General features: G+C 43.3%; 2 protein-coding genes across 2 annotated transcripts in view; both read left to right on the top strand.

Annotated features, from left to right (window-relative positions):
- HMGCS1 (3-hydroxy-3-methylglutaryl-CoA synthase 1) overlaps positions 1-23,829 on the top strand; it is a 94,911-nt gene that overhangs the window by 41,566 nt on the left and 29,516 nt on the right. The gene's annotated exons all lie outside the window — the stretch shown is intronic.
- CCL28 (C-C motif chemokine ligand 28) lies at positions 3,465-23,821 on the top strand (the record flags this gene model as incomplete). Its single annotated transcript, XM_080372631.1, has 3 exons — positions 3,465-3,528; positions 15,149-15,275; positions 16,024-23,821. 3 exons carry the CDS (start codon positions 3,465-3,467, stop codon positions 16,244-16,246), a joined length of 414 nt encoding a protein of 137 aa, XP_080228757.1. The 3' UTR covers positions 16,247-23,821.

The raw sequence follows: 23,829 nt of genomic DNA, 5'->3' as shown, positions 1-23,829 counted from the left end.
AACCATTTAAAATGTTCACAGATCGAATTTTTCTTCTGAACTTTTTTTGGGGGGGAGGTTGGGGTCTTTTTTTCCTCTGAAGGAAACTACCCACAGATAAATTTCGGGTATGCAGGAGGCTGAATATGAGTTATGCAGAGAATTTTAAATGCGGGGGGTTTATGGTAGGCACGGGGCTCCTGCAGCCTAGAACAGGGCACATCTGAAGAGGTCACAGTCTGGGATTTTGACACCCACACAAACAATTGGAGACATTTCTAGGAAGTCTAAAGAATAATTGTAAATTATGTCCTCTGTCCATTCACGATTTAAGCCAGCCTAGGGAAAAAAATTGTTATTGTGAGTTGATTATTATGATCATTTACAAATAGGAAGTATTCAAGTAACAGATAAGCCTATTGCATCTATCAATATATCGGAAGCCTTCGTCAGATTAAGTCTTGCTGGAGACAGCAATGATCCAAAGTTATTTTAACATGAATTGCCCTGCTTTAACAAATGGAGTCAGTGGTTTTAGTGTTCTTCAGTAATCAGCGCTCCTGTTGCCAAAGATGTCTGAAGGCAAGGAGTGGGTTAAAGATGGAGTTTACTCTTGCCTCTGCCTGAGTAACTGGAGAAAGGTATATATAACTGAAAGCATTATATTACAATGTGTATTAAGGTTGGAAAAGGTACAACAATTAACCTCTGGTTAAAAACTAAAGGTTCAAATTAAAACAGCTCAGTTTTAGCCTTTCCAGCAGTCCTACATTCACAAATAAAAGGTAGAACTTCAAAAAGGATTAAAACAATGATTTGCTTCATTTCTCAGGATGGAAGACTACCTTCTCATTTGCAACACTTTCTGCCTGCAGGTTTGCACTTTCATTTGAGCTTTGAATGTAATCCAAGTCAATATGTCAATAAAACTCTTCACTTTCCTTTAGATGTACTTTTAACTAAGGCCACTGTCAACTATGTCAGTGCAATTCCTGGAAAAGCTTTTCTGGCTAACTTGTTCTTCCTTTGTAAGCTGGATGGCTGCCTGCGTGTTCATGTGGAGCCATAGCACAGCATTTGCCATTGTTCCCTGAGTTTATTTTTGCTTTTAATTTCTCAGTCTCACAAAGCAGAGTTGTTTCCTCAGTTTGCATTTTGTCCTATTCTAATAGGTTTATCATTTTTAATTGCTGACATGTTATATAGCCTCCATAAAGTGGGAAGCATGTTCCGGGTCTGACAGTCATGGTTTCCCTGCTGCACTTTCCCACCAAAGTAAATAGACATTTACTTTATTTTGGACCTATAAGTGGCACCATGAACTCTGAGGGAATATACAGTGTGAAACTTGAGCTCAAACTGAGTAATGTGACTGAAGTTGGAAGTTTTATTCAGTATGCTGTAGCTCACTGCCATCAACAGAGAAATTAGTTTCTGCAGGTATCTGTATTTACTGTGTGTTTTTGAGAACACAGCACGTGTGTGTGTTTGAGCATCCACCTGGGAACACTTTGGACTTACCACTGCAGGAACTGGTCTTAAAAATAGTTGAGTGCTTTGTTTTTTCCCACGTCCCCACCACTGCTACAGCTTGCCGTGCTCCATACTCTTACTGTGGTGAGGCTTTTGTAATCTGTATCAGGCCTTTAAAACTGTATCTGAAGATCCCATGGGAAGCATTTATCAGAACCAACTGCAAGGGCACAAAGCACCCCATTTTGCAGTGTCAAGCAGATGCTGCAATACAAAATCTAACACTGATTGAAGCTGTTTCTTTAACATGTTACTCCAGTAACACCTGCCTCACTGTATTTCTTTGAATCTAGCTTGTTCCTCTTTGTGCTACTTTGAAGGACATTAATGCTGCTAACAGTCTTGTCTTCATCAATTTTCATGTTAATAAAGGTGTTCTGAGCTGTCTTGGCTCTGGCTGTGGTGGTTTAGCTTTTATAATACAGATTTTTCACTTTAATTAAATGGTGACAATGAATCAGCTTGTTGATTTCAACATAAATAACTTCCCTGAAATCATACTTTAAACAGCACGGGTCATTATCTACTACTCTCTCTCCTCTTAACAGTAGACTTTTGTTCGAAAGTATAGTACTGTGCATTTGCCTGGTTCTTTTATCCTGGTAGATAACAGTGTAAGGCAGAAACCAAGAGTTATAAAGTAGAACTGTGATAGCCAGAAGGTTTGATTGCACTGTATTAATTTATTATTAGATAGAATTGCAAAACTGGTGTTGGGACATTGTAAGTATAAAGTCCCTCAGGTGAGCCATTTCTTCTATCTTCTATTCTGGAAACTGAGGAATAGTGAGTGGCTGTAATGAGCCAGAGCAAAGATGAGGTTGGTTGAGCAGTTCAGGGACTTCCCTGACTGATTTTTCTAGTTCAGCCTTGGGAAAGGTCAAAGCAGACAGCCTGCACTGCAGTGGCAGTAGCAGAATTTGGCAAAATATGGCAACTGCTTGCTACCCATACAGCCATGGTGTTCAGTTCAGAGACCGCAGAGTAATCTTTTAGGCTTTTAGAAGATTTGGACCTGTCATTTATGTCAAGCTTAGCGGGAAATCTGAGGAGTTATTTTCCCCAGAGACATTTTTCCTCATCACCTGCATGAGTCAGAGAAAGATTTTCCCGATGCCACTCACAGAAGTGTTACAGAAATTGTCAGCCTCCACACATGCATCTTCCCCCTTGCCCCCCAGCTGAAAGCTACATGTTTGTGCAGACCGAGTGTTCCTCTGGTATCACAGAAATTATTTAAATGGGCTGCAGAAATAAGAATCAGGGGGAAAATGGAGGGAGACACACCAGCTGCAGTTTCTTTCCAGCTGTCATTCACCAGAACCATTGCAAATTTGCACAAACAACACGGCTGCTGCATTACCAATGGGCAAAAAGGGGATAAGGGAGTACAACGTGCTAAATAATACAGCCCTTGCTCAGGGTCTTTACAGGCTGAAAATGCACAGGTCGGATGCAAAGCTAGTCCAAGGCTTGGGTCTTCTTGACATTGTGCCTGTTCATGCTACAGCAGGTTTGGCCCACGATGTTGCATGTTTGGGTTTCACGGAGACGATGCATCATAGCAGAGTGTTGTTTTCTTCTTCTGCCTTAATCCTGCAAATATTTGTTTCTGAAGTTTTTATACCCTTCCTTGGCATTGCTATTGTTGAAGAGTGTCATCAGTGAGGAGGGCTGCGAGGATCTGGCCGTAAGGCAGTATAATCTTGGGGTACTATGTGAACAATAACCTATTTTACCATCTGGCAAAACGCTTAGCCACACATCTACAGGTGAGAAGAGGAATGCTGCTGAAGTCCATAGCGCCACATGGGAAGGAGGCGACTCAAGCTGCTGTTCAGGGTGGGGCATTGAGTCACGTTCATCCCTGGCAGCTGGGAGGTAGGGTCAGGTGTTAGTTCCTGCAGCTCACCGCCTGCTCCGGGGCTCTGCTTCCACCGCTCCCAGGAGGAATGGGTCTGAACTTCGTCACTGTTCTGGCTGTTCTGGCTGTCGTGGTTGGTCAGACATCTGAGAGTAAGTAAAGTTGTACTTTATTTGTATACTTCTGTACCCTATTCTATACCCTAAAAGTAGAAGAAAAAAAACCCAAAGGGTGTCCACCTGGCATCGCGTCTGCTTGAGCCGCTGCAGCTCCATATGGAACGCAGATGATAGCTTAAAGGTCTGTGCTGTAGCATGGGAAGATTTAAAAAGTGGAACCTGGCTGTCTTAAACTGCATAAAACAATTGGCATTTGCTTCAGTCAAGTCAGGGCTTCACCTGAGCATTTCCTTGATATTTCCACAACAGATATGGGGACTTTATGATTCCACAAAATGACTTAAGCAAGGAAAAGCCAAGTGGATTATTTGTCAAAGCAAACATTATCAAGAACATTGTTGCTGAGAGATTTTAACTGCTGAAGGTATAAAACCTTTAAAGCAGTGATTTCCTGAGGGAACACCTAAGAAAATGTCACTGTTTGTTTAAAGGGGTCTCTCTAGTTCAGCTGCATTTTCCTCCTTTCAAAGCTTCTCAAGAGGGAATAGGTTCAGAAAACCACTTGGTCTTTTTCCTTTAAAGTGAAATTGCCCTGGATGGCAAAGATTTAAAAAAGATTTTTATGCAAACTTCACATAACTCTTTTCTCTCAGCAGAAATGCAGTTCTACATGCAGATTTGCTCTGTGTTTGGTGCAGCACATCTCAAGGAGTCAGGAAATCTAGTAACACTTGCTTTTGTCTTCTTGCATTTCATCAAAATTAAAAAATTAAAAAAAAAAATTCAGCCAGTGCTGTGCTTGAATTCTTAGTTTTCCTTTGTAGTTTTCTACTGTAAAATAAGCTGTGTTCATAGAGAACATAACTCAGATTCTGGAGCACTTCAGCCTTTGAGATGTTCCTTTCTCAAGCTCCACCGGTTTCAGTAGGAGTAGGAATTGTGGAGTTTGTTGAAAATTTAGATAGCACATGGACAAAATCTGCCTTAAAATTTTATCCCGTTAAAATGGCCACTGCACTTGCTGGCATGAGAAAACTCTGAAGTGCTCTTTTATTAGATATATGATCTGGCCAGTCATCAAGATCTTGCATAATAGGACTGGCACGTACCTGCACAGGTCAAAGTAAATGTTCTCTTAGAACACTCTTTTATACTGAACCATGTGGCCCAGGGGAAATACCTTTACCACCTAAATTTCCTCATGCAAACATGCTCCATACTTAGCACCAATATTCAAACAGCAGAACCCACAATAAAAATGGGCAAAACTGAATGTAGCTACACAGGTACAGGCACACCCTACCCTGTTCTGAACTACATTTAGGGTTAACCCTCACTAGGGTTACGCTTCTTAGTCTGGCCATTATGCATCCATTTATGTGAGAGTGCCAGGTGCTGCCACACCCGCAGCGAAGTGGGCAGCACTGCATGACAGAGTATGCACCAGCTTTGACTGGTTCGTTTGAATTTCAATTTGAGAAGACAGAAGCTCTTTTTCAGAACTCCAACGTGTATTTAATCTTGAAAATACGAAGGGAGAAATTTGCTAATTCCTATACACTAAAAGCATCCAAAGCAAGTGTTGAATGCTACAGGGTAGGAATAACAACTAAATAAGATTGTCCAAGTCTTCCTTAAAGAGTTAGCTGGAGTTATCCAAGTTATTCCTAGAATATCCTAGCTACTCCAGTAATGCTGGTCAGAGTGAGGGTGATCTGTGCAGTGTGGGAGATGGGCTCCCTCTTACCAAGTTGCATTGCTTTACAGAAAAAAAAAAAGTATATTCACATGACAGCTTCTTTTTCATCTTGATGTGCAAGACATTATGTGTTTTGGTTTTGCTAGGAATAGCACAAATTTCACCTTCTGATAAGGCATTGGAAACTAGTGTTTGCTGGTCCACGTCAATATTACACTGTGTTTTGCCAGTTTTCAGCTTGCATTTCCTAGATGCTCTGTAGCCCAGAGCATCAAGGATGTTGTACGGGGACAGGGGACAAACAGCTTGCAAAATGATAGCATGATGGACAAATGCCCGTTTGAAAATCATGACCTGTATGACATAGCCATCTGTCTGTTCATCTCTACTCAGCCTTCCAGCCTTGAAAATGTCCATAGGAACAGCAGTCCTCATAGCAGAACCAGAAAAGCAACACTGCATAATTTCATTTGGGTTTGGCCACAAAATTTTATAGTATGATTTGTTTGTTTATATATAATGATTTGTACTTTATTTACAGCTATTTCCACCACTTCAGCAGGTATAGGATCTCTTCTATCTTTTGTTTATCTCTTTTTTCAGAATTAAGCTTTAACTGTGTGTATTAGCAAGCAGTAAAAATAGTAGGATGCATTAGAGCATTTTTCAGCATTTGAGTTCCCCTCTCACCTCCAGCTATTAAGCAGCCTCCTTGTTTTTACAAAGTAGAGCTACGCTACATTTGCCAAAGATTCTAGCATCCTCCTTTGTTCACCTGCCAACCAGGATCACAACCTTCTGCTAAATGATGTAGTTATTGACTTGCTTTAGGTTAAGCTGAAAAGACCTGCTTTGAGGCAGTGAACTCAAAAACAGCCTCACATTTTAGATGAGAGAAACATTTTCTGGCAGCTTCGTGTGCACATGAGTACTCAGTAGTTAATGTAAAGTGTAGGTGATGTAATAGTAAATTTCCTGCCAAGGACACAGCCTGGATTGTATGTTCATAAATAACAATCCTGGATTAAGAGCTGAAACTTGTCTATGGAAATGGTTGTCGAGACCAGTGCACTTCAATACGTCTCATGTTCTGACTAAGCAAGACATTGGTCTGATTAATCAATGCAAAGGGGGGGTTCCAGATGTACAAAGCCTACTTTGTAACCGCAAAAGAGTTCCATTAGGAAACACTAATGACCGCTACTAATAGCCCTAAGTGTGCGAAAGTTGTGCAATCAGTGCAGAGCTGCATCAGCTCATGGTGAACTCGAGGCTCCTTAGCAGCACATCTTACATCTCAGCACAGGTACAGAAAGCGCCTCAGGTTTACGGATCTCGCCATGCAAGAGACACTGCCCCTCAGACCACACACCATGTTGGGGGAACCCATTCTGCATAGCAACTACTTGCACTTTTGCTGGGCTGCCTTAGTTTGCGTAAGTGCAAGAACTCTCCTCCTGGTTTTTTGGTTGCATGGAAGAACATCCACAGTGTGGCTTTTCACTCACCAGTCCATGGGTCACATCCAGTTCAGAAAGGTCAACTAAGTGCTCTCCCAGAAGTCCTGACAGGCTCCCCTGTGCTCCCAGCAGGATCCAGGAGGGACCACTGAAGGCCTGGTCAAAACACTAACTGCTGGAGTGAAACCTGCCAGGAAAAGAGCTGCACAAGGCAGCAGGGTTGGGTCTGGAGCAGACAGGAATGAAGACAGGGACCAAAAGTACCTTTCCTACTATTCTTACCAAGCTTTTTTTTTACTATTCTTACCCAGCTTTTCCTATCGTCTTCAGCCAAAAGAGGCCAAAATGAAACCAAGCATAGTTAGGCGCAAGCACGGGGGTGGGGAACACAACGGCTCTATCACTCACTATCTATTTCCTTGTGGCTTCACTTCCTCTTTTTTCTGCATCTGTCCCCCCCTCATAAGGCAAAGACCTGCCCTGCTGTGTTAAATTTTCTACAGAAGAGGCTGGCTGAACCAATGACTGCTGTGTTTCTTCTTGCCAGCAGTCTGTCCTATGCATATTGAGACATTTACCCAGTCCTACCTGCCTAAAAACTACATCCAGAGAGCAGAAGAACAGCCACCAGCTACTGCTACTGTATGCCATAGGAGGGCTCTTCATCAGACACTACAGTTTCTATAAATGGGTAGGCAAATCTAAGAATATCAGCTTGAAACTGAAGGAGGGAAATGTTCTTTCTTGCACCAGAAACTGAGCAGGCAGCAATAATTGCTTTTAATATTTTTTGCCTGGACCCTAAATGACATAGCCTTCCTCAGCTGTTTAACATGTGGCTCTCAAGTTTAAGAATGATGGTGAAAACAGCAAAGCAGAAAGGATAAGAAAAAGTTTCTATGGACTGAGTTTGGCCACGTAGCAGATAGGAAATGGAAAATGAAAGTTTTCAGCCTCAAAGAGACTTGACACTGATCAAGTGAACAGAAGTGTAAAGACAGATACCACGAACAATACTTGTGGAGGTCTTGTTCCATCAGAGTTTCATCCTTGTTTTTGCTGCGCATCATCCTCTAGCACTTCACTTCAATAACATCAGTTCAAACTCACCAGGTCTCACAGACTTTGGGGATCTTTTTCCAGTTAAGAGCAACATTTTACTAAAAGAGCTTCTAACAGGTCAAGCTGAATGCAGATGAAAACAGTAATCTCTAATTGGCAACTGCTTTTTATCCCTTCCACCCTAAGAAGTGACTGATGACCGTGCCACCAAGATTTGACAGGTTTCCGAGGAAACAAACCAGCATTCATGTCATCTGGGAAGCCATATTCCGGAAACAGAAGAAATAGCAGTAAATATCATGTCATTTGGAAACTGCTTCTTTGAACACTTCTTGTTACCTTCTGCCACAATTTGTTTTCCTTGTGACCAGCAGCTACTCTTTCCCATCCTCCTGCTTAACCTCAGAATCATTGTGTCCTTCCTCTTCCTCGCCCGAGTACTGATTCAGGGTGTTCACCAGCTCCAGGAACACAGCATCGCTGAGGAGGACTGATCCTGAAATAATTTCTTCCACTCCATGAGCCTTCCCATCATAGTTATTAATAAGTTCTTCAATGAAAGTTTCATCTTCTTCCTTCACCTCATCTCCCATGCAAGGGATATTACACAGAATGTTTTCATACTCCACCATGAAATTCTGCTGGAGAGGGGACCAGGAGTACATAACGGGCATCAGTGCCACCGTGTTCAGGGCCCTCATGTACATCATTTGGCTTGGAAATCCCGGGAAAATGCTCTCAACTGTACACTGTTTTAGGAACGGATGCCCGCTGACCAGCTTCATCAATTGCACCAGCTGGACCCGAAGCTTCTTACAGTCTTCATTCAGAATTTGAGTCTTTTCATGAACCTTCACAAAGTTGGCCACAATGTGAGCCTTAGCTCCCATTACTTACTTGAAAATAATTAAAGCTCCCAAACTTAAGTTCTTATGCTACATTCCTTGAACAACAAGCACTGTAATTCAGAATTTCAGGGATTTTCTTTTTTGTTTTAGAAAAAAGTCAAGTGGTTTTTTTTCACATGTACTAAACAACTTATTCTCACTAGAAAGTCAAAGCTTTTTCTCTCTACTTCTTTTGAAATTGATAAAGCTATACATAGCATGTTAAATAAATACAGTACAACGAAAATATCAGGACTATTGAATTCTACGAGCCACATACATCTGCAAAGGAGGTCCTTTTTAGGTATCCTTGAGAGAGAAGGTGAGGTGAGTGAAGGTATTATTCCAGTTAATATCTTGCTTGCACTCTGCAAAGTACTTAACTTGCTCCAGTGGACTTTTCTGCAAGATTGAAGATAGATGCCACCCAAAAATATGCAACAAAATCTTCAAAAAGGAATAGGTCTTTCCCTGGTGAGATTTGCCAGGGAAGAAATATCAAAACAGATAATACACTGAAATAACAACAGAGCAGTCCCTGAGTGGACAGACCTGTCTCAAGATCCATTGCTAAGCTTGCTGATTTTTTTCAGTGGCTCCTTTACCTTTCTGGTTAAAGAGGCTTAGTGTCAGAAAACAGGTCTAAATAACGTTTGGGTAACCAACTGTGGATTTCTGGTTGTGGCATTGAGCTACAGAGACAAATGAAGTTAGCAGCAGTGAAAAAAAATGTCTTTGGTTAATGGCACACATAAGTCCATGCAAACATCCTTGTGGAAAATCACAGTTCTTTCCTTTTAACCATGGTTTAGGCCAATTATTACTAATAAGACTGATCTAATTGCTGAAGCCACAAAAAATGTATGGTATTAGGTTGGGATGAAATCATTAGCTTTGCTTAATACCTCCTGGTTCCTTCCCACTTGTGGGATTAGATTGTAGTTACAGTAATAATGGACTGGGCAATGAAGCTGCAGGATGGCTCAGTGCTCCAGGAGAACAGTGTCCCCTCTCCTGAGGCTCTGGGGAAATACCGGAATTCCTTGGCTCACTGCCCTGAGCGTCCTTCACATTGGGGGTGGGGGGTGGGGGTGGGGAGGGGGGGAATCACTTTTTCAACAGATTCCCATTTAAAAAGGTACCAGTTACCACAATTGCCTCTGTCAAGACAATGTTTCTGACACTTTCACGTTGTCTGACAAAAAGACCCTGATGTCATGTATTAATCTGTGACTCAAAGATAATTAATCTCTGTCTTCCATACTGTAACTATACTTTCAAGCACAGAACAACAATAACAAAAATTATTTAAAAGCGACAGCTTCTTTTTCATCAAAAAAGATGATGCAGATCAGAATTCCTCAAGGCAAACACCCACACAAACCTCTAAAAGCAAGACAGCCTCCTCAAGCACACACGTCAAATAAAAAGTTACTAGCAGCCTCTCACTCTGCATAAGAAATGTTTTTGCCTCTTTAGCAAGAATATAAGCTCCACCTCATTCACACTTTATACAAAATTTCAGTCTGCTTTCTGTTGGTGTTTTCACCAGCTGTACATGCAGTCAGCTGCATATTCTCAGGCTGAGGCACAGTTTTTTGTGTAGCTGCATGACTTAGATGTCAGTGGCTTAATGCTCCAATTCAAAGATCAACTGAGCATCAGATAATTGAATTCACTCTAAAACTGCTAGTCTAGTTATGTAAGCGGTATGTAAAGATGCAATGATAAACAAGTTTCTAAAAGATGCAGTTCCTGTTGGCTAAGTTCCTGGCAAAAGGGCAGTCTGTCATGAGTGGCCAGTGAGATGCTCATAAGTCCACCTGGGTGGACCAAGAATTTTGCTTCATTTTCTTTACATAAGTTTGTATATATTTTTCCTTATAAAGCTATAAAAGTACATCAGTATTAATTTCTTAATTTTTAGTTATAAAGTGTTCAAATGACTAACATAGTGCCATATAGTACAGTATATTGCACTATAAAAAGGGTGATAACAGATGTTTCAGGTCTGAGGATCAAAGTGAATGACATTTCTGAGTATGTAAAGTGGGATGAGGGCAAGAGATGGCAGCCAGGCACTGGAGAAACCAGGTGAAGAAAAGTTCAGGAGACAGGTGTCTTATCTCAAGACCTTCTGGAATATGCAGCTGTTCCACGGGAGGCTGAGAGTGTTGGGCTTAACAAGTGCTTTAGTTTACTAGACCCCAAAGAAGCAGAGGACTAGACCTCTCCAAAACGCACAGCTGGCAACCTCAGGTCGAGTTCAAAGAAGGTACCTTTCCTTGAGTTTTTATCCCATGTGATCCTTCTGCCAGGAGCTAACTGGCAATAACAAAAGTTCATAGTGCCACTGAAGCTCTCTTGAGCCCTCAGGAAAAAAAAAAAAACAAAAAAAAAAAAACCAAACAAAAACACAAAAGCAAAGGACAACAGGGAAATAATACAGGTAATGTTCAACTTTTAATTAATCCATCTGCACCATATGATTATTTATCATCCTCTCTGGGCTGCTGAGGAGGCAACTGCTATGCCAGCTGCTTGCTTTCACCCTCCTTTTCAACTGTGAAATCCCAGGGCTCTGTCCTCAGCCTCACCGGTACGAAAGCCCCCTGCAAGCTGCAGTGGACAGTGTGACTGGTCTTCAGCGACTCCTGATACATTGCTGGCTCCTCAAGCTCACTGCTACAGCTTTGCCAGCATCTGAATTGTTGTTTGCTACAGCAACTACAGCACTAAGCAAGCACTCTTGTAAGGAACAGAGCACACCATCTTCTTGCTCACAGGAAAATTTTTAAAAAGACTTCTCATTCCCTTCTTACAGGAACTGCAGCTCATTCTCCTGCTTTTATTTTTCTTGCTCTATGACTCTTGTTCTCCAGGACTAAATGATTACTTAAGGAACAGCATGATTTACAAGCTAGGGGAAACAAAAATATCAAAACAAATAGAAAGAAGGCTCTTGCTCCATTTCTCCCAGATTAATTCATGGACTGGGACACAGGGGTCTTTGCTGTGCTCAGTCTGAAGCACTGCTTTGATCCTGAGACCCTCACATACTAGATAAATCCCTGAGCCACATGGCTTTTCTTGTCCTTGAGCTGATGGAGGGAATGCCCTTTAGAAGATCTATTTCTGTGCTACAGCAGAAGAAAATCAAGCACCACATTGTTAGTAATTGTCATCAAAAAATCTAGAGTTAAGGATCTGCTTTTTAGGGTTCAGGGACTTGTTATTTTCAAGATGGTAATAGCAAGCAGGAAAAAACCTGCGGATCGTTCCCTAGTGGAGACACATTCATCCATGGGATCCCTTGGGGCAAAATAAAGCACCAAAACCCAGCAACAGCATTAACAGTTTCAAAGAAAAAAGCTAATGGGCTCGGTTCAACCTCACAAGGCAGAGCTTTTAAATGATACTTCTGACACTTCCTGTGTCATTAACGTTGGTGTTCTTCCACAAATAAAGCACTTAGATGTTTTTTATTGTATTTCACTGCAACAAGCCTTTACATATGTGTGCATAAGGAGAAGTGGAGGAAACTGTTCCTTAAACAACAAAACCACCCATCTGTCGTGTGGGAGAAGCTGAGAGGACGGTATCTCATCCCATAAGCTGTAAAGATAACTAACCCCTGACACCTCTTTAAAATGCCCTTCCACTAATGCGTGCAGCATGAGGAGCGAACAGGAGCCACAAGTCTGTATGCAAGTAGAGGGCTAGGACCTCACTGGGATCATGAATCATGGTGGGATGGACCACATGACTGATGTGCTGACATGGAGGGATGTGGGCTTCTAGGAAGAACAGTCTGGAAGGCAAGGAGATGCAGTTGCCCTTTATACAAAAGAGCAGTAGGAATGCATGGAGCTCTGCTGGGGGATTCATGACGAGCCTGCTGAGAACTTATGGGTCAGGATTAGTGGGGCAGATCAACATGGGTCATATTGTAGTGGGTGTCTACTATAGACCTCCTGATGAGGAAGAAGTAGATGCGGCCTTCTTCAAACCACTTAAAAAAGCCTCACGCTCAAAAGCTCTGGTCCTTATGGGGGACTCTATCCACCCTAATATCTGCTGGAAGGACAACACAGCAGTGGTCAAGCAATCTACAAGATCTCTTGTGTGCACTGATGACATCTTCCAGCACAAGTACTCAAGGAACTATCATGGAAGAGTGCTCAGCTGGACCAGATACTTGCAAAGAAGGAAAAACAGGTCAGGGGCATGAAAGTCAGAGGCAGCAGTGTCCACAAGATGGTGGAGTTCATCCATAAGATGGAGCAGGGCAAAAAGCAAGATCACACCCTGGATGTCAGGAAAGCAGATTTACAACTTCTTCAGAGACCTGCCTGGAAGAATCCCACGGAATATAAGGGGTCGAGGACAGCTGGCTGATATTTGAGGATCACTTCCAAGCTTTAGAAAGGTCTGTCCCAACAAACAGAAAATTAGAGCAAAGTGGCAGGAGACCTGCATGGATGAGCACAGAGCTCCTAACTGAACTCGAGCATAAAAACATAGTGTGGAACAAAGAGGTGGAAGCAGGGCCAGGTGACCCGGTATAGAGTTTCTGTCTGACCATACAGGAATGGGGTTAGGAAATCCAGGGCTGAGCTGGAGGTGAACCTGGCAAGGGATGTGGTGTGTAGCAGGAAAGAATTCCACAAGTACATAAATAGCAAAAGAAAGAGAAGGGAATATATGAACCTGCTGCTGAATGGGGCACGAACTGGTGACAAATGACACGGATAAAGCTGACATACTCAGTGCCTTCTTTACCTCACTCTTTACTATTCAAACTGGCCTTCAAGAATCCCTGAGACCAGAGGGAAAGTCTGCAGCAAGGAAGACATCATCAGTGGAGGAGGACCAAATCCTGGAGCATTTGAAAAAACTGGACCTACATAAGGCCACAGGGACGGATGGGATGCACACCCACCAGTGCTGAGGAAGCTGGCTGATGCTGTGAGGCCACTGTCAATTAGCTTTGAACAGTCACGGTGACTGGCAGAGTTCCTAAAGACTGGAAGAGAGCAAATATAACAAGAAGGGCAAGAAGGAAGATCCAGGGAACTACAGGCTGGTCAACTTCACCTCAGTCCCTGGCAAGGTGATGGAGAAAATCCTCCTGGAAAGCATTTCCAAAGATCTGAAGGACACGACAGTGATCAGCAGTAGTCAGCATGGATTTATGAAGGGGAAATCATACTTGACCAAGCTGATAGCCTTCTACAGTGAGTGACTAGCCTAGTGGTCAAAAGGAGAGCCCTGGATGTCTACCTCTACTTCAGTAGTGCCTTTCATACTGTCTCCCATAACATCATCATAGACAAGCTGACAACATACTGGTTAGATGAGTGAATAGCAAGGTGGATGGAAAACTGGCCAAATGGCCAGAGGGCTGTGATCAGTGGCGCAAAGAAAAATTGGAAGCAAGTCATCAGTGGTGTACCCCATGCATCTACATGGGAACCAATACTGGTCAACATCTTCATTAATGGCTTGGATGATGGGACAGAATGTGCCCTCAGCAAGTTTGCAGATGATAAAAGACTGGGAGCAGTGGCTGATGCACTACATGGTTTTGGTGCCTTACAGATAGACCTCAACAGGCTGTAGAAATGAGTAGAGAAGAATCTTATTAAATTCAACAAGGGGAAATGCAAAGTCATGCATCCATGGAGGAATAATGCTAGGCAGCAGTACATGCTGGGGTCCAGTACGGAAGGGAAGAAATCTGTTCGGTTCATCTGCTTGGTTCACAGGACCTTCAGGGCCTGATAACGAGGGAAAGGGAACCAATACGTTATTTGTTAGGTCACAGAGAATGGATGCTTGCCTCATAAAATGGTATTAGTTATGCTAACCACATCAACAGGGGTTGGGAGCAGGGGGTCACACCATCGAGGGAGGTGGTCCTTTCCCTCTACTCAGCACTAGTGAGGCCACATCTGGAGTGCTGGGCCCAGTTCGGGGCTCCCTAGTACAAAAGAGACATGGACTTACTGGAAAGAGTCCAGCAAAGGACCCCAAAGATGATGAAGGGACTGGAGCATATTGCATATAAGGACAGGCTGAGAGAGTTGGAACTGTTTAGCCTGGACAAGAGAATGCTCAAGTGAGTTCTCATCAAGGTATTGTAACCACCATTCCCATACCTGATGGGAATGAATGAAGAAGAGGGAGCCAGGCTCTTCACAGTATTGCCCACTGACAGGACAAGAGGGAAGGGGCACAAACTAAAACGCAAGAAATTCAACTTGAACACAGAAAAACACTTTTTTTGTTGTGAAGGTGGTCAGACACTGGAGCAGGTTGCCCAGATATGTTGTGGAGTCTTTGTCCTCGGAGATACTCAAAAGGTGTCTTGGCATGGTCCTGGGCAATCAGCTTCAGGTGGCCCTGCCTGAGCAGGAGGGTTGGATCAGATGACCTCCAGAGGCCCCTTCCAACCTCAACCATTCTGTTATTCTGTGAAGTCAAGCTATGACTTGTCATCTTCATATCTCTGTCGTTTCTGACATTGTTTTTACTCTTTTTAGCCTTGTTCCCTGGGGCCTTTAACTGTTGCATGAAAATTTCAGATGAAATTCCCAAAGGAATTCTCCGAAGAGTGGAGAGGTTTGAAATCCAGAGAGCTGATGGCCTGTGTCACCTAGAAGCTGTTATGTAAGAGACCTTTTGTGTCAGTCACTGTGAAAGGGGTACTGTCAAGTTAAAACCTATCAGGCGCCATTTAAACAAGTAGAGTCTTAGAATGCTAACACAAATGCAATGAAAAACAAGATTGTGTGTGATTTAAGAACTGTCCTTCCCTGCGCTACTTAAACTTCTGACTGCTAAAATTGAATTTCCTTTTCAATAACAATATTGATCATTATTCAGCCTGCACTAACTCTGACACTTGCTCTATTTTCAGAACTGAAGAATGACTCATGCACCTTGAGACTTCTTTGGGGTTTTCCAACTATGCCAACCTTGCCTAAACTCATTAAATCAGCCTTACTTTTGTACATAAGCTACTTCTTTTTTTTTCTTTTTGTTCTTTTTTGTTTGTTTGCATGATATCACACAGTTTGCATTAAATTGATAAATTTCAAAGAAATCCTGGACATGTTTTAGTTCTAGACATTTGCATGATGATCATGACAATAATAATAATATTAATAATGATAAAGTGGTCTACGTATTTATTGGCCATAGAAATGTACTGGTTTGCACTGTAGTTCTTTTCAGACCCACTGAAGTAGGAAAGATTTTGCAGATTTTGAAACTCAAGTGTAATCACGTAAACCTTAAATTCTAACTTGCACATATTTAAAACCAGACAAAAAGTGAGTAGACATAGTATAAAACATAAACTAAGATTGACCACTTCTAACTCTGTGGTCTTCACAGGTGAGCGATAAGTATGATTGTTTGAAAAATTTGGGGGGGTTACATTTTTTTCTTTGAAACTGACAACCAATTTTTGCTCTGGCAGTCTGTACATAGGAGGCAGAAAGTTCTGTGTGAGCCCACGGATTAGAAAAGTTAAAAAATGGATGAAGAAGAAGAAGCACAAGATTCCCAGAAAAAAACCTCATGGTGGAAAGCAGAGAAGAACTAAAATTATTAAAAAGAAATTAAACAAACAGTAATGTGATGAAGCAAGCCCCATGATGAAGACACCTATGGCATAAGGCACTGCGAACAAAGATACCAGACTTCATCAACAATAGATGATTGCAGCATTAACATGACTTTTCAGATATCTATGTGCTACAGATAGCAGTGGCAGAAAACCTCACCTGTACACAAGAACAATGCTGGTCAGATTAGCAGTCAAATGGCAAGGTGTTCCTGCCAAGGGCATGTAGCAAGTGCTCACTGTACCTCTGAGATCTATTGGTAGACTTAAATCCTCTTCTCTCCCACTCTGCTTTCATGGCAACCTTCCCTGTGATTTCTATTTTAACAACCCAGCGTGCAGTTCCTTCTCATTGCTCCATTTTCCCAGTCCCATTCTTGACCCTTATTCTTCCTTCTCTGCAATCATCTTTGTGCTGTTGCCTGTTTTGTTTCTATTCTTCCAGTCAGTAATCTTTTCAAAAAACATAATTATCTTTTTTGATGAGCTCACAGCCTTCTAACAGGGATGCGGCAGCTCATCTAACTCTTCTTCCAGTTTCTAGGGAATATTGTGTACACCACGTACACTGGCGTAGCTCCACGCTCTGCCTGCTGAAATGACAAGCAGGAAGCCTTCTGCCAGGAGCCAGCGCTGGGATTGCCCCGCTGACTCACAATGTGTACAGAAGCTCTTCCTCCCCAGCACCGAGTCCGGCATGCTGGGGTGGCAGAGGGTATGGCCCTGGCTGAGACAAGCTGAAATGGCACGTTTTCCACCACTTCATTTGCACCCTGGAGCTGCACTGCCTGGACACCATACAGATCCAGCGAATGGGGTATTAGGCAGAATCCAGTCCTCCTGAGCTCAGGTCAGCAGAGCACCAGGAATGCTAAACTGCTGAAATACATTGCACTATGGTACCAGTATCTTCCTGTTTCTGGCAGTTCTATTTTCTTCTTCATGTTCTCTGGATTCCAGATTTTACCTTCATGCTTCCCTCCCGAGTCACGGATGTCTGGGTGGGTTTATGATGCCATCTCAGCTCCTCAAAGTTTTTTCCATCAATGCAACAAGTGGCCTTTTAGGCGTACCCTAAGTGATGATTAAAGTATGGAGTGTATCCTAATTTCCATGCCTATTCTGTCAGACATATTCAGCATTTCACAGGATTAAAGTATGCAACTAATTTTCCAGGCTGACGCAGGCATGCCTAAAGCTCCTGTGAACCGTCTGACTTACAGTATCATTAAATATTGCCACTTGGTAAAGGCAAGTCAGGAAGGTTTGGGAGATGGTTTTGGAGAAAGAAGGGAGCTGTTTTTCGGAGAAAGATGGTATTTTTTTTTTTTTAAAGAAACTGAAACTGTGGCTCTAGATGAGACCACAGCAGTGCTGCCATCAGTAGTGGGAACTCCTGGATGCTCAGTCTGTTGGAAGGGAAGGGAAGGAGAGGGGAGGGAAGGGAAGGGGAAGGGGAGCCCCTCTTGGTTTAGGCACGAGCTGCTGGGAAGCTCCATACGGTCCTGGCTTGCAGACCTGTCCTCTGCCAGTTGTAGGAATACAGAGCAGCTGCAGTTCTCTCTCCATTTTGGAGAGCAGTATCTGCTTCCTAGTGATGACCTCTTTTTGCACTGTCAGCTTTCCTAGCCTTCAGATCTTAGGTTCTTAAGTGTTCAACAATTACTGCTTCGTATTTGAAATTACAAGGCCGCTGCAGTTCCTCCGTTCATGCATACCATATAAAAGCAGCAAAATGTGATCTACGTACATTTTCATAGATTTTAATAACTGGAATTGTTACAATGTTTTAAGACTCTGACAGATATGCAACTCAAATACTATTGAAATATTTGCATTTACTGGACCTACTTTAAAAGACAGTCTTTGATAATTTTATTTACATCTCCCAGGTCTTCGGAGTGCGTGTTATCTTGCATCAGGTTCTCTTGGATTCAACAGATCAAACTGAGAGATTATGAGATGACAGTAGTCCTCTCCCAGCTGCCAACTGTGTTTCATGTTCGGGTTCCTGTGCATTCTTTTAGGAATTGAATTAGAAATAACTTCAACTAGTCATTCAATCAAAAAAAAAGCTTTCTTCCCTGTTATTGGTACACGAAGTATCAAAACCACACTTGAAAGGTCTACTGTCTGGTACAGTTTCATTTATCCCTGAACCCTGACATACAAAAAACATTAAAAAAAACACCTTACAGTTTCCAGACCTTCACTTCAGTGGCTTTACACTCTCCGTACCTAAGCATTATTTTTGACCTTTGCTATTTTGTACCTGGCAACAAAATAAAATCAATACTTTCTTTCAGTAAAGTCATCTCAACATCTTATTTTGTGGAAGAGATTACTACGGCACATGGCTTTGTTTTCCCTGAAAATGTTGGCTTTTAAAGCTCTCTTTTCAATGGGTTTAGGTGCCTAAAGATGTAGCTGGCTGCATCTGAAAATTGATTTGAAGAATCAGTCAGCAATATGCAGGCGAGCAGAGTTTATCTTTATTCGGCAGCGCTGGGTGCGTGGGGGATCGCTCCACCAAAGTTATGCACACAGAGGGGACTTTTCAGTCCCTCCCCCTCCTTTACACAAGCTACTCATATGTTGGAAGAAGGGTTCGCCGGAGTCAAGAAGACGCTCCATATGAGATATGCATCTTGCTCAACTTTATTAGTTTCTAACACTACTTATATAGAACCGTTACACATGCATATTCGTAAAGCAGAAATATAGTTGGTTAGTAGTCTCTAAACGCGCGCGGTTTCACACCTCTAATTATCATGACTAAAATAAGCATTCTATCCACATAGCTAATTGTGTTGCTGTGCTTCAGCCTTGTAGTTTGTTACTCCCTATTTTCCCATACGGGTCCCCATCTTTCTTGGCCCTGCACCTGCTTTCCCAGCAGCTGTAGCTTGTTACAGCCACGGCCTGTTGGCACAACATAATTACTTGGTCTCAGGATTCAAGAATAGCTCAAGGCTACCTTCTTGTTAACTTCCGCACAGCAACTTCAGCACAGTTCTGATTACAGGCCTATTCTAACACCAGGCCTGGATTGTGCAGATCTTCAGAGATTCCGAGGCCACACTTCTGCAGCCATTCTTCTGCACTCATACCCGTTCATTAGTTTTCCGGGAAATAGTTTACATATTCATTACAATTCTGAGAATTCATTTACATATCTCATGCCGGCGCAATGTCCTTGAGGAGTTGTCTCTGCGCAGACTCTATTCCTTAGCGGCCATGTTTAAAGTCTTCATCTTCACCACGTTGCATGTACAACAGGATTCTAAGACAAAATGTCCCTTCTAAAGATAACCAACCCAAGGACTTAGCAGTCTGTGCACCCGTGATGTGGCAACAAGCGTCCTTGGACATCTCCTGACTTTTAACTAAACACAGGTGCGTCATCCTTTAGATAAGTGGTACAGCATTCACTATTCAAAACACCAGTGAGTATGTCAGTGACTTAGAAGTGTAGCTCCCATTGAATTAAATCCAAATTAGGCTTGTAACTAATATTCCTGAAAACTGCAATAAATTCACTCTTAAACGGTTTTAAGAAACATCTGGCTGTTTCATTTATTTTAAGAGTTACTAACTTAACCTAATATGACAGTGTCTCTCTCTCTCTAGGAGGCTTTATAAAACAAAGTCACAGAATTGCTTAAGAATTAATGAACAGAAGCAAAGCACTTGTTGGGTCTATTGAGACAAAACCAGCATCCTAAATTTGATACACTGGCTTAAAACTAGAAGGTAAGTCATCAGACAGCAAACACTTGTCTTTCAAAACAGTACTGGATTAGGAGATCCAACCCACTTCCACACAGCTGAAAAACAGTGTCAGGGGCTCAAATTCAAACCCCTTTTTTTATCAAAAAAGGCTAGATTTTAATGAAGAAAGGGGAAGTGTGTTTGTCCTCTCACTAGCAGCATCTGAGCAAGTTTGAGCATGTTTCTGCTGCAAGGTGTTATGCTGAGGTTCTTTGGTAAAACAATTTTTATTAAACTGACCTCTCCTTTCTCAGCTTTTCAGTTCTAAGGTTTCCAAAGCACAGCATCCTTTTTGGTTTATTAATCCAAATTACTGAATACAGTCTTGACTGAAAATCTCACCGGACAGATTGGTTAAACTCTAGAGCCACAAAAGGAAAATGACGTGCATCCCCACAAGCTGGGCTAGAAATAGTGGCAATCACATGTCTGGAGCATAATTTGGTTAGAAGACTACAAATTAATTACCTGAGAGGTTTGAAACCAGATTCACCAACAACTTTAATGTTATTACTGCATCTTTCTAAGAAATTAATATAAACCAATTGTAGTCTGTCGCAATAGCACTATAGGCAGAACCTTTCTTGTGAAGAAATAATAGTAATTTTTTTCTACAGTGTTTCCTTGCAATACACTCAGTGACAGCAAAACCAGATAGGAGCCTCATAAAGCTGAATAGAAATAATGCTATTGACAGCAATTATAAAATAGATTGTACTGATTAATAAGAAAAAGTAGTAGATCTTAGGCTATAAAAAATTAGTCATCAAACTCATCTGCAAGAAGAGGATGTCTGGACTCGATGTAAATTTAAATTAGTATCTGGATCCAGAAACATCCTGAGGAGGCAAATACATTGCTTTTAGCAGCATAGATTTGATAGCTGTTCTCTGAATTTAACTTCAGATATTTATTAAAAAATTGGGACTGCACTGTGTCCTCAACCACAGTTTAGACTTCGCAAAATCCAGCAACTGTCTGTCACATTGTACCTTTTATCTTTCCTTCATCATCTGCAGGCTGTAATCTTTAAAATGCACTTCAGTACTGACACAATAGGAGAGTCTGGTTAGAATTTTATTGGCTTTAGGCAGTTAATTTGGTGGAGGGCTTTTTTACAAATACATGATTTTAAATTAATAGCAATGATTTCATGCATATCTATGTCATACTATTTTCTACAACACAGAAAGTTAATGTCAAAGACTATGAGATGTCATTCATCACATTGTATCATGGGCCATGGTAAAGAGAGCAATAACATGGATTATCTCCCCAAGCTAATCTTAAATAATTTTGGTACCTTTTTTGATCAGATCTGTGAAGATGTAATAGATAAGAAGACTGCTATTTGCAGTTGCATTTATTGTTGTCTACACACCATAAAAAAAAATTGCAAAAACCAGTTGTGCCTTGGCCATTATGAAAGAAAGTATGCCATTTATCATAAAAAACCCCACCACTACCATGTAAATGCAGGCTCAAAGGTGAGCAGATTTAAGCTGTCAGGGAGCAGCAAGGGCAGGGTGCCCTGCAAGGGTGGGTGAGCCAGGAGCTGAGCACAACAACAACAAAGCAGGCAGGGCAGTGACCTCGCCAACAAGTGCCCAAACTCTCACAGTGTCCAAACAAAAAAGCAAAGCAGGTGATGGCAAGCAGGGTCAGCCAAGAAGGCAAGTTTCCGGACAAGTCTGTAATCATAAGCAGGTCAGAGGTGAAGCTGGGAAGTCAAGTCACTGGGTCAGGATCAGCAAGGAATGTAGCCAGGCACAGGCACCCCCATGGTGCTGCTCAGGCAAGGGCCCAAGTTCAAACACAGCTCCCAAGTGAAGGGGAAGAGGCTACTGTGGAGGCTCCTTACAGCTCCTTGTCCTCCTCATCACACAGCTCTTTTCACTGCAGCCTCATCCGAAGCTACATGAGCACACTGTACCAGAGCCAGCCTAACACACAGGCAGCTAAGCCCCCAGGGAGCAGGGAAAGGGTTGCAAGGTCTCAGCATACACTCGCAGCTCTAACATGAGCTCCTGCAAATTCAACAAGATGGACTGTTTTATCTCCTCCTGAGCATCTGTTCTTTGCTAAAGCTGGAACAGTCCAAGTACCCTGAAGTCAGGAAACATTTTTCTACCAAAGCACATAATGAAGGCTGGCATTACAAACCCATTTTGAAGTCCAGAAGAAGGACACAGTTCTGTTTTGGGGTAGGAAGGGAAAAGAAGGAGGAATTGAAGTTTTAGCTTTTCAGAGCGTAAGTTCCACTCTTCTAACAAGAAGTTCATTTGGTCTGCAAGCACAGAAGATAACATTGTGTATACATGATGTGACTATGCCATCACCTACCAAGTTTACATTTTGTCAGTGTGTGTTTCCAGCATTACAAATCAAACTGGCTTGTACACAGGCTGGCATAAGCTTATCAGAAGACTGCAGGGTAACATCACGTGCAAACAAAACTTCTCCCAATTTCTCTGTAGTATTTCTCAATCCTTGCACTACAAAGAGTTACACAAGAAATCTGTGATTTTACATGAGGATAGCATAACAGTTACACGTTCAAAACAGATTAAACAAACAGGGTAAGAGTTAACACTTTCAGTGACAGTTTTTCCCTTTCTTTTGCCTTATTTTTACCTGCCCTTAAGATGGTGGAACTAACAGGGTTATTTCCTGATACTGTGGGAGGTGAGTGAGGTGGCATCTTCTGCTAGCTGTAGCAATCAGATGTCACAGAACCCGATACCAGCTGCTAAGGGAGTATACTTCTTTGACTTGAGCAGCGTTTTACGACCAAATTATGCAAGCTTTAAAATTTGAATGTGATTTTAATTGAGCAGTTTCCCATATGCAACAAAGGTTTGTACTCCCAGTACCGGCAGGGAGGACTCCTCTGGGGACGCCCAGTATCTTGCGCAGCAATGGATTAGCTGGATACAAATCATCACAGGGCCTAAAGGCTACAGAGGCTGGCATGAGAAACCCATACATTAGCTAACTGTCGACTTGCCAGATAACAGTAACGCCATGAGACAGGGCTCGGCACACGGTGGATTTAACAAGATGGGAAGAGGCTGCTCCAGGAGGATTTGGGGCAGGCAGGACAGGGCACCGCATCCTCCGTGAGGCAGTTTCCCCAGCACGGCCTCCGTGCATGCCCCAGTTCGAGAGCCCCGTCCGGGCCGGCCGAGAGGCAGGGCTGCGGGTGGGTGTCACAGCCAACGGGGGGCTCACAGGCCTGGGCCGTGCGGCTGAGCTGCCAGCGGCGCGCCACCCGCCCCACGGCCTCCCGCTGGCCCGCAGACCCCTGCCCCGGACTGATGCCACCCCCAGCAGCCCCGGGGCTCCTCGCGGCCTCGCAGCTGCCTCCCGGCCCCTCACACGCGGCCCGCCGCGCTCGGTCTCCCCGCCCTGGGCGCCGCTGGGACCCCCGCGCCGGGGCCGGGCCGGGCCGGGCGGGCCTCGCCTGCCGTTGCCAGGCAACCGCCTCCTCGCCTCGCCGGGCCCAGCCACCGTCCTACTCTCACCCGCGGTCGGCAGCGCGCTCCCATTGGCTGCCCCCGCGCTGCGCTCGGCTCCCATTGAGCGCCCGCTGCCTCTGCCGCGTCCTCATTGGCGCGCCGCCCTCTGGCCACGCTGCGTCACTTTCTCACACCATTCCCCCCGCCTTCTCCGCCAGCTGCGGGCCGGCCGGTGGGCGGGACCTGAGCGGCCGCGGCTGTGATTGGCGGGGGAAGCTGCCGCTCAGGGCGCGGGCCGGCGCCCGGGCGGCGGGGCTGTTTAAAGGCGCCGCACGCCGGCACGCTGTACCTTGTCCTGTGTGCT

The sequence above is a fragment of the Falco punctatus genome, assembly GCF_963210335.1.
Source record: "Falco punctatus genome assembly, chromosome: Z".
NCBI lineage: Eukaryota > Metazoa > Chordata > Aves > Falconiformes > Falconidae > Falco > Falco punctatus.
The sequence above is the reverse complement of the archived record's forward strand: the minus strand, read 5'-3'. Positions and strand labels throughout refer to the sequence as shown.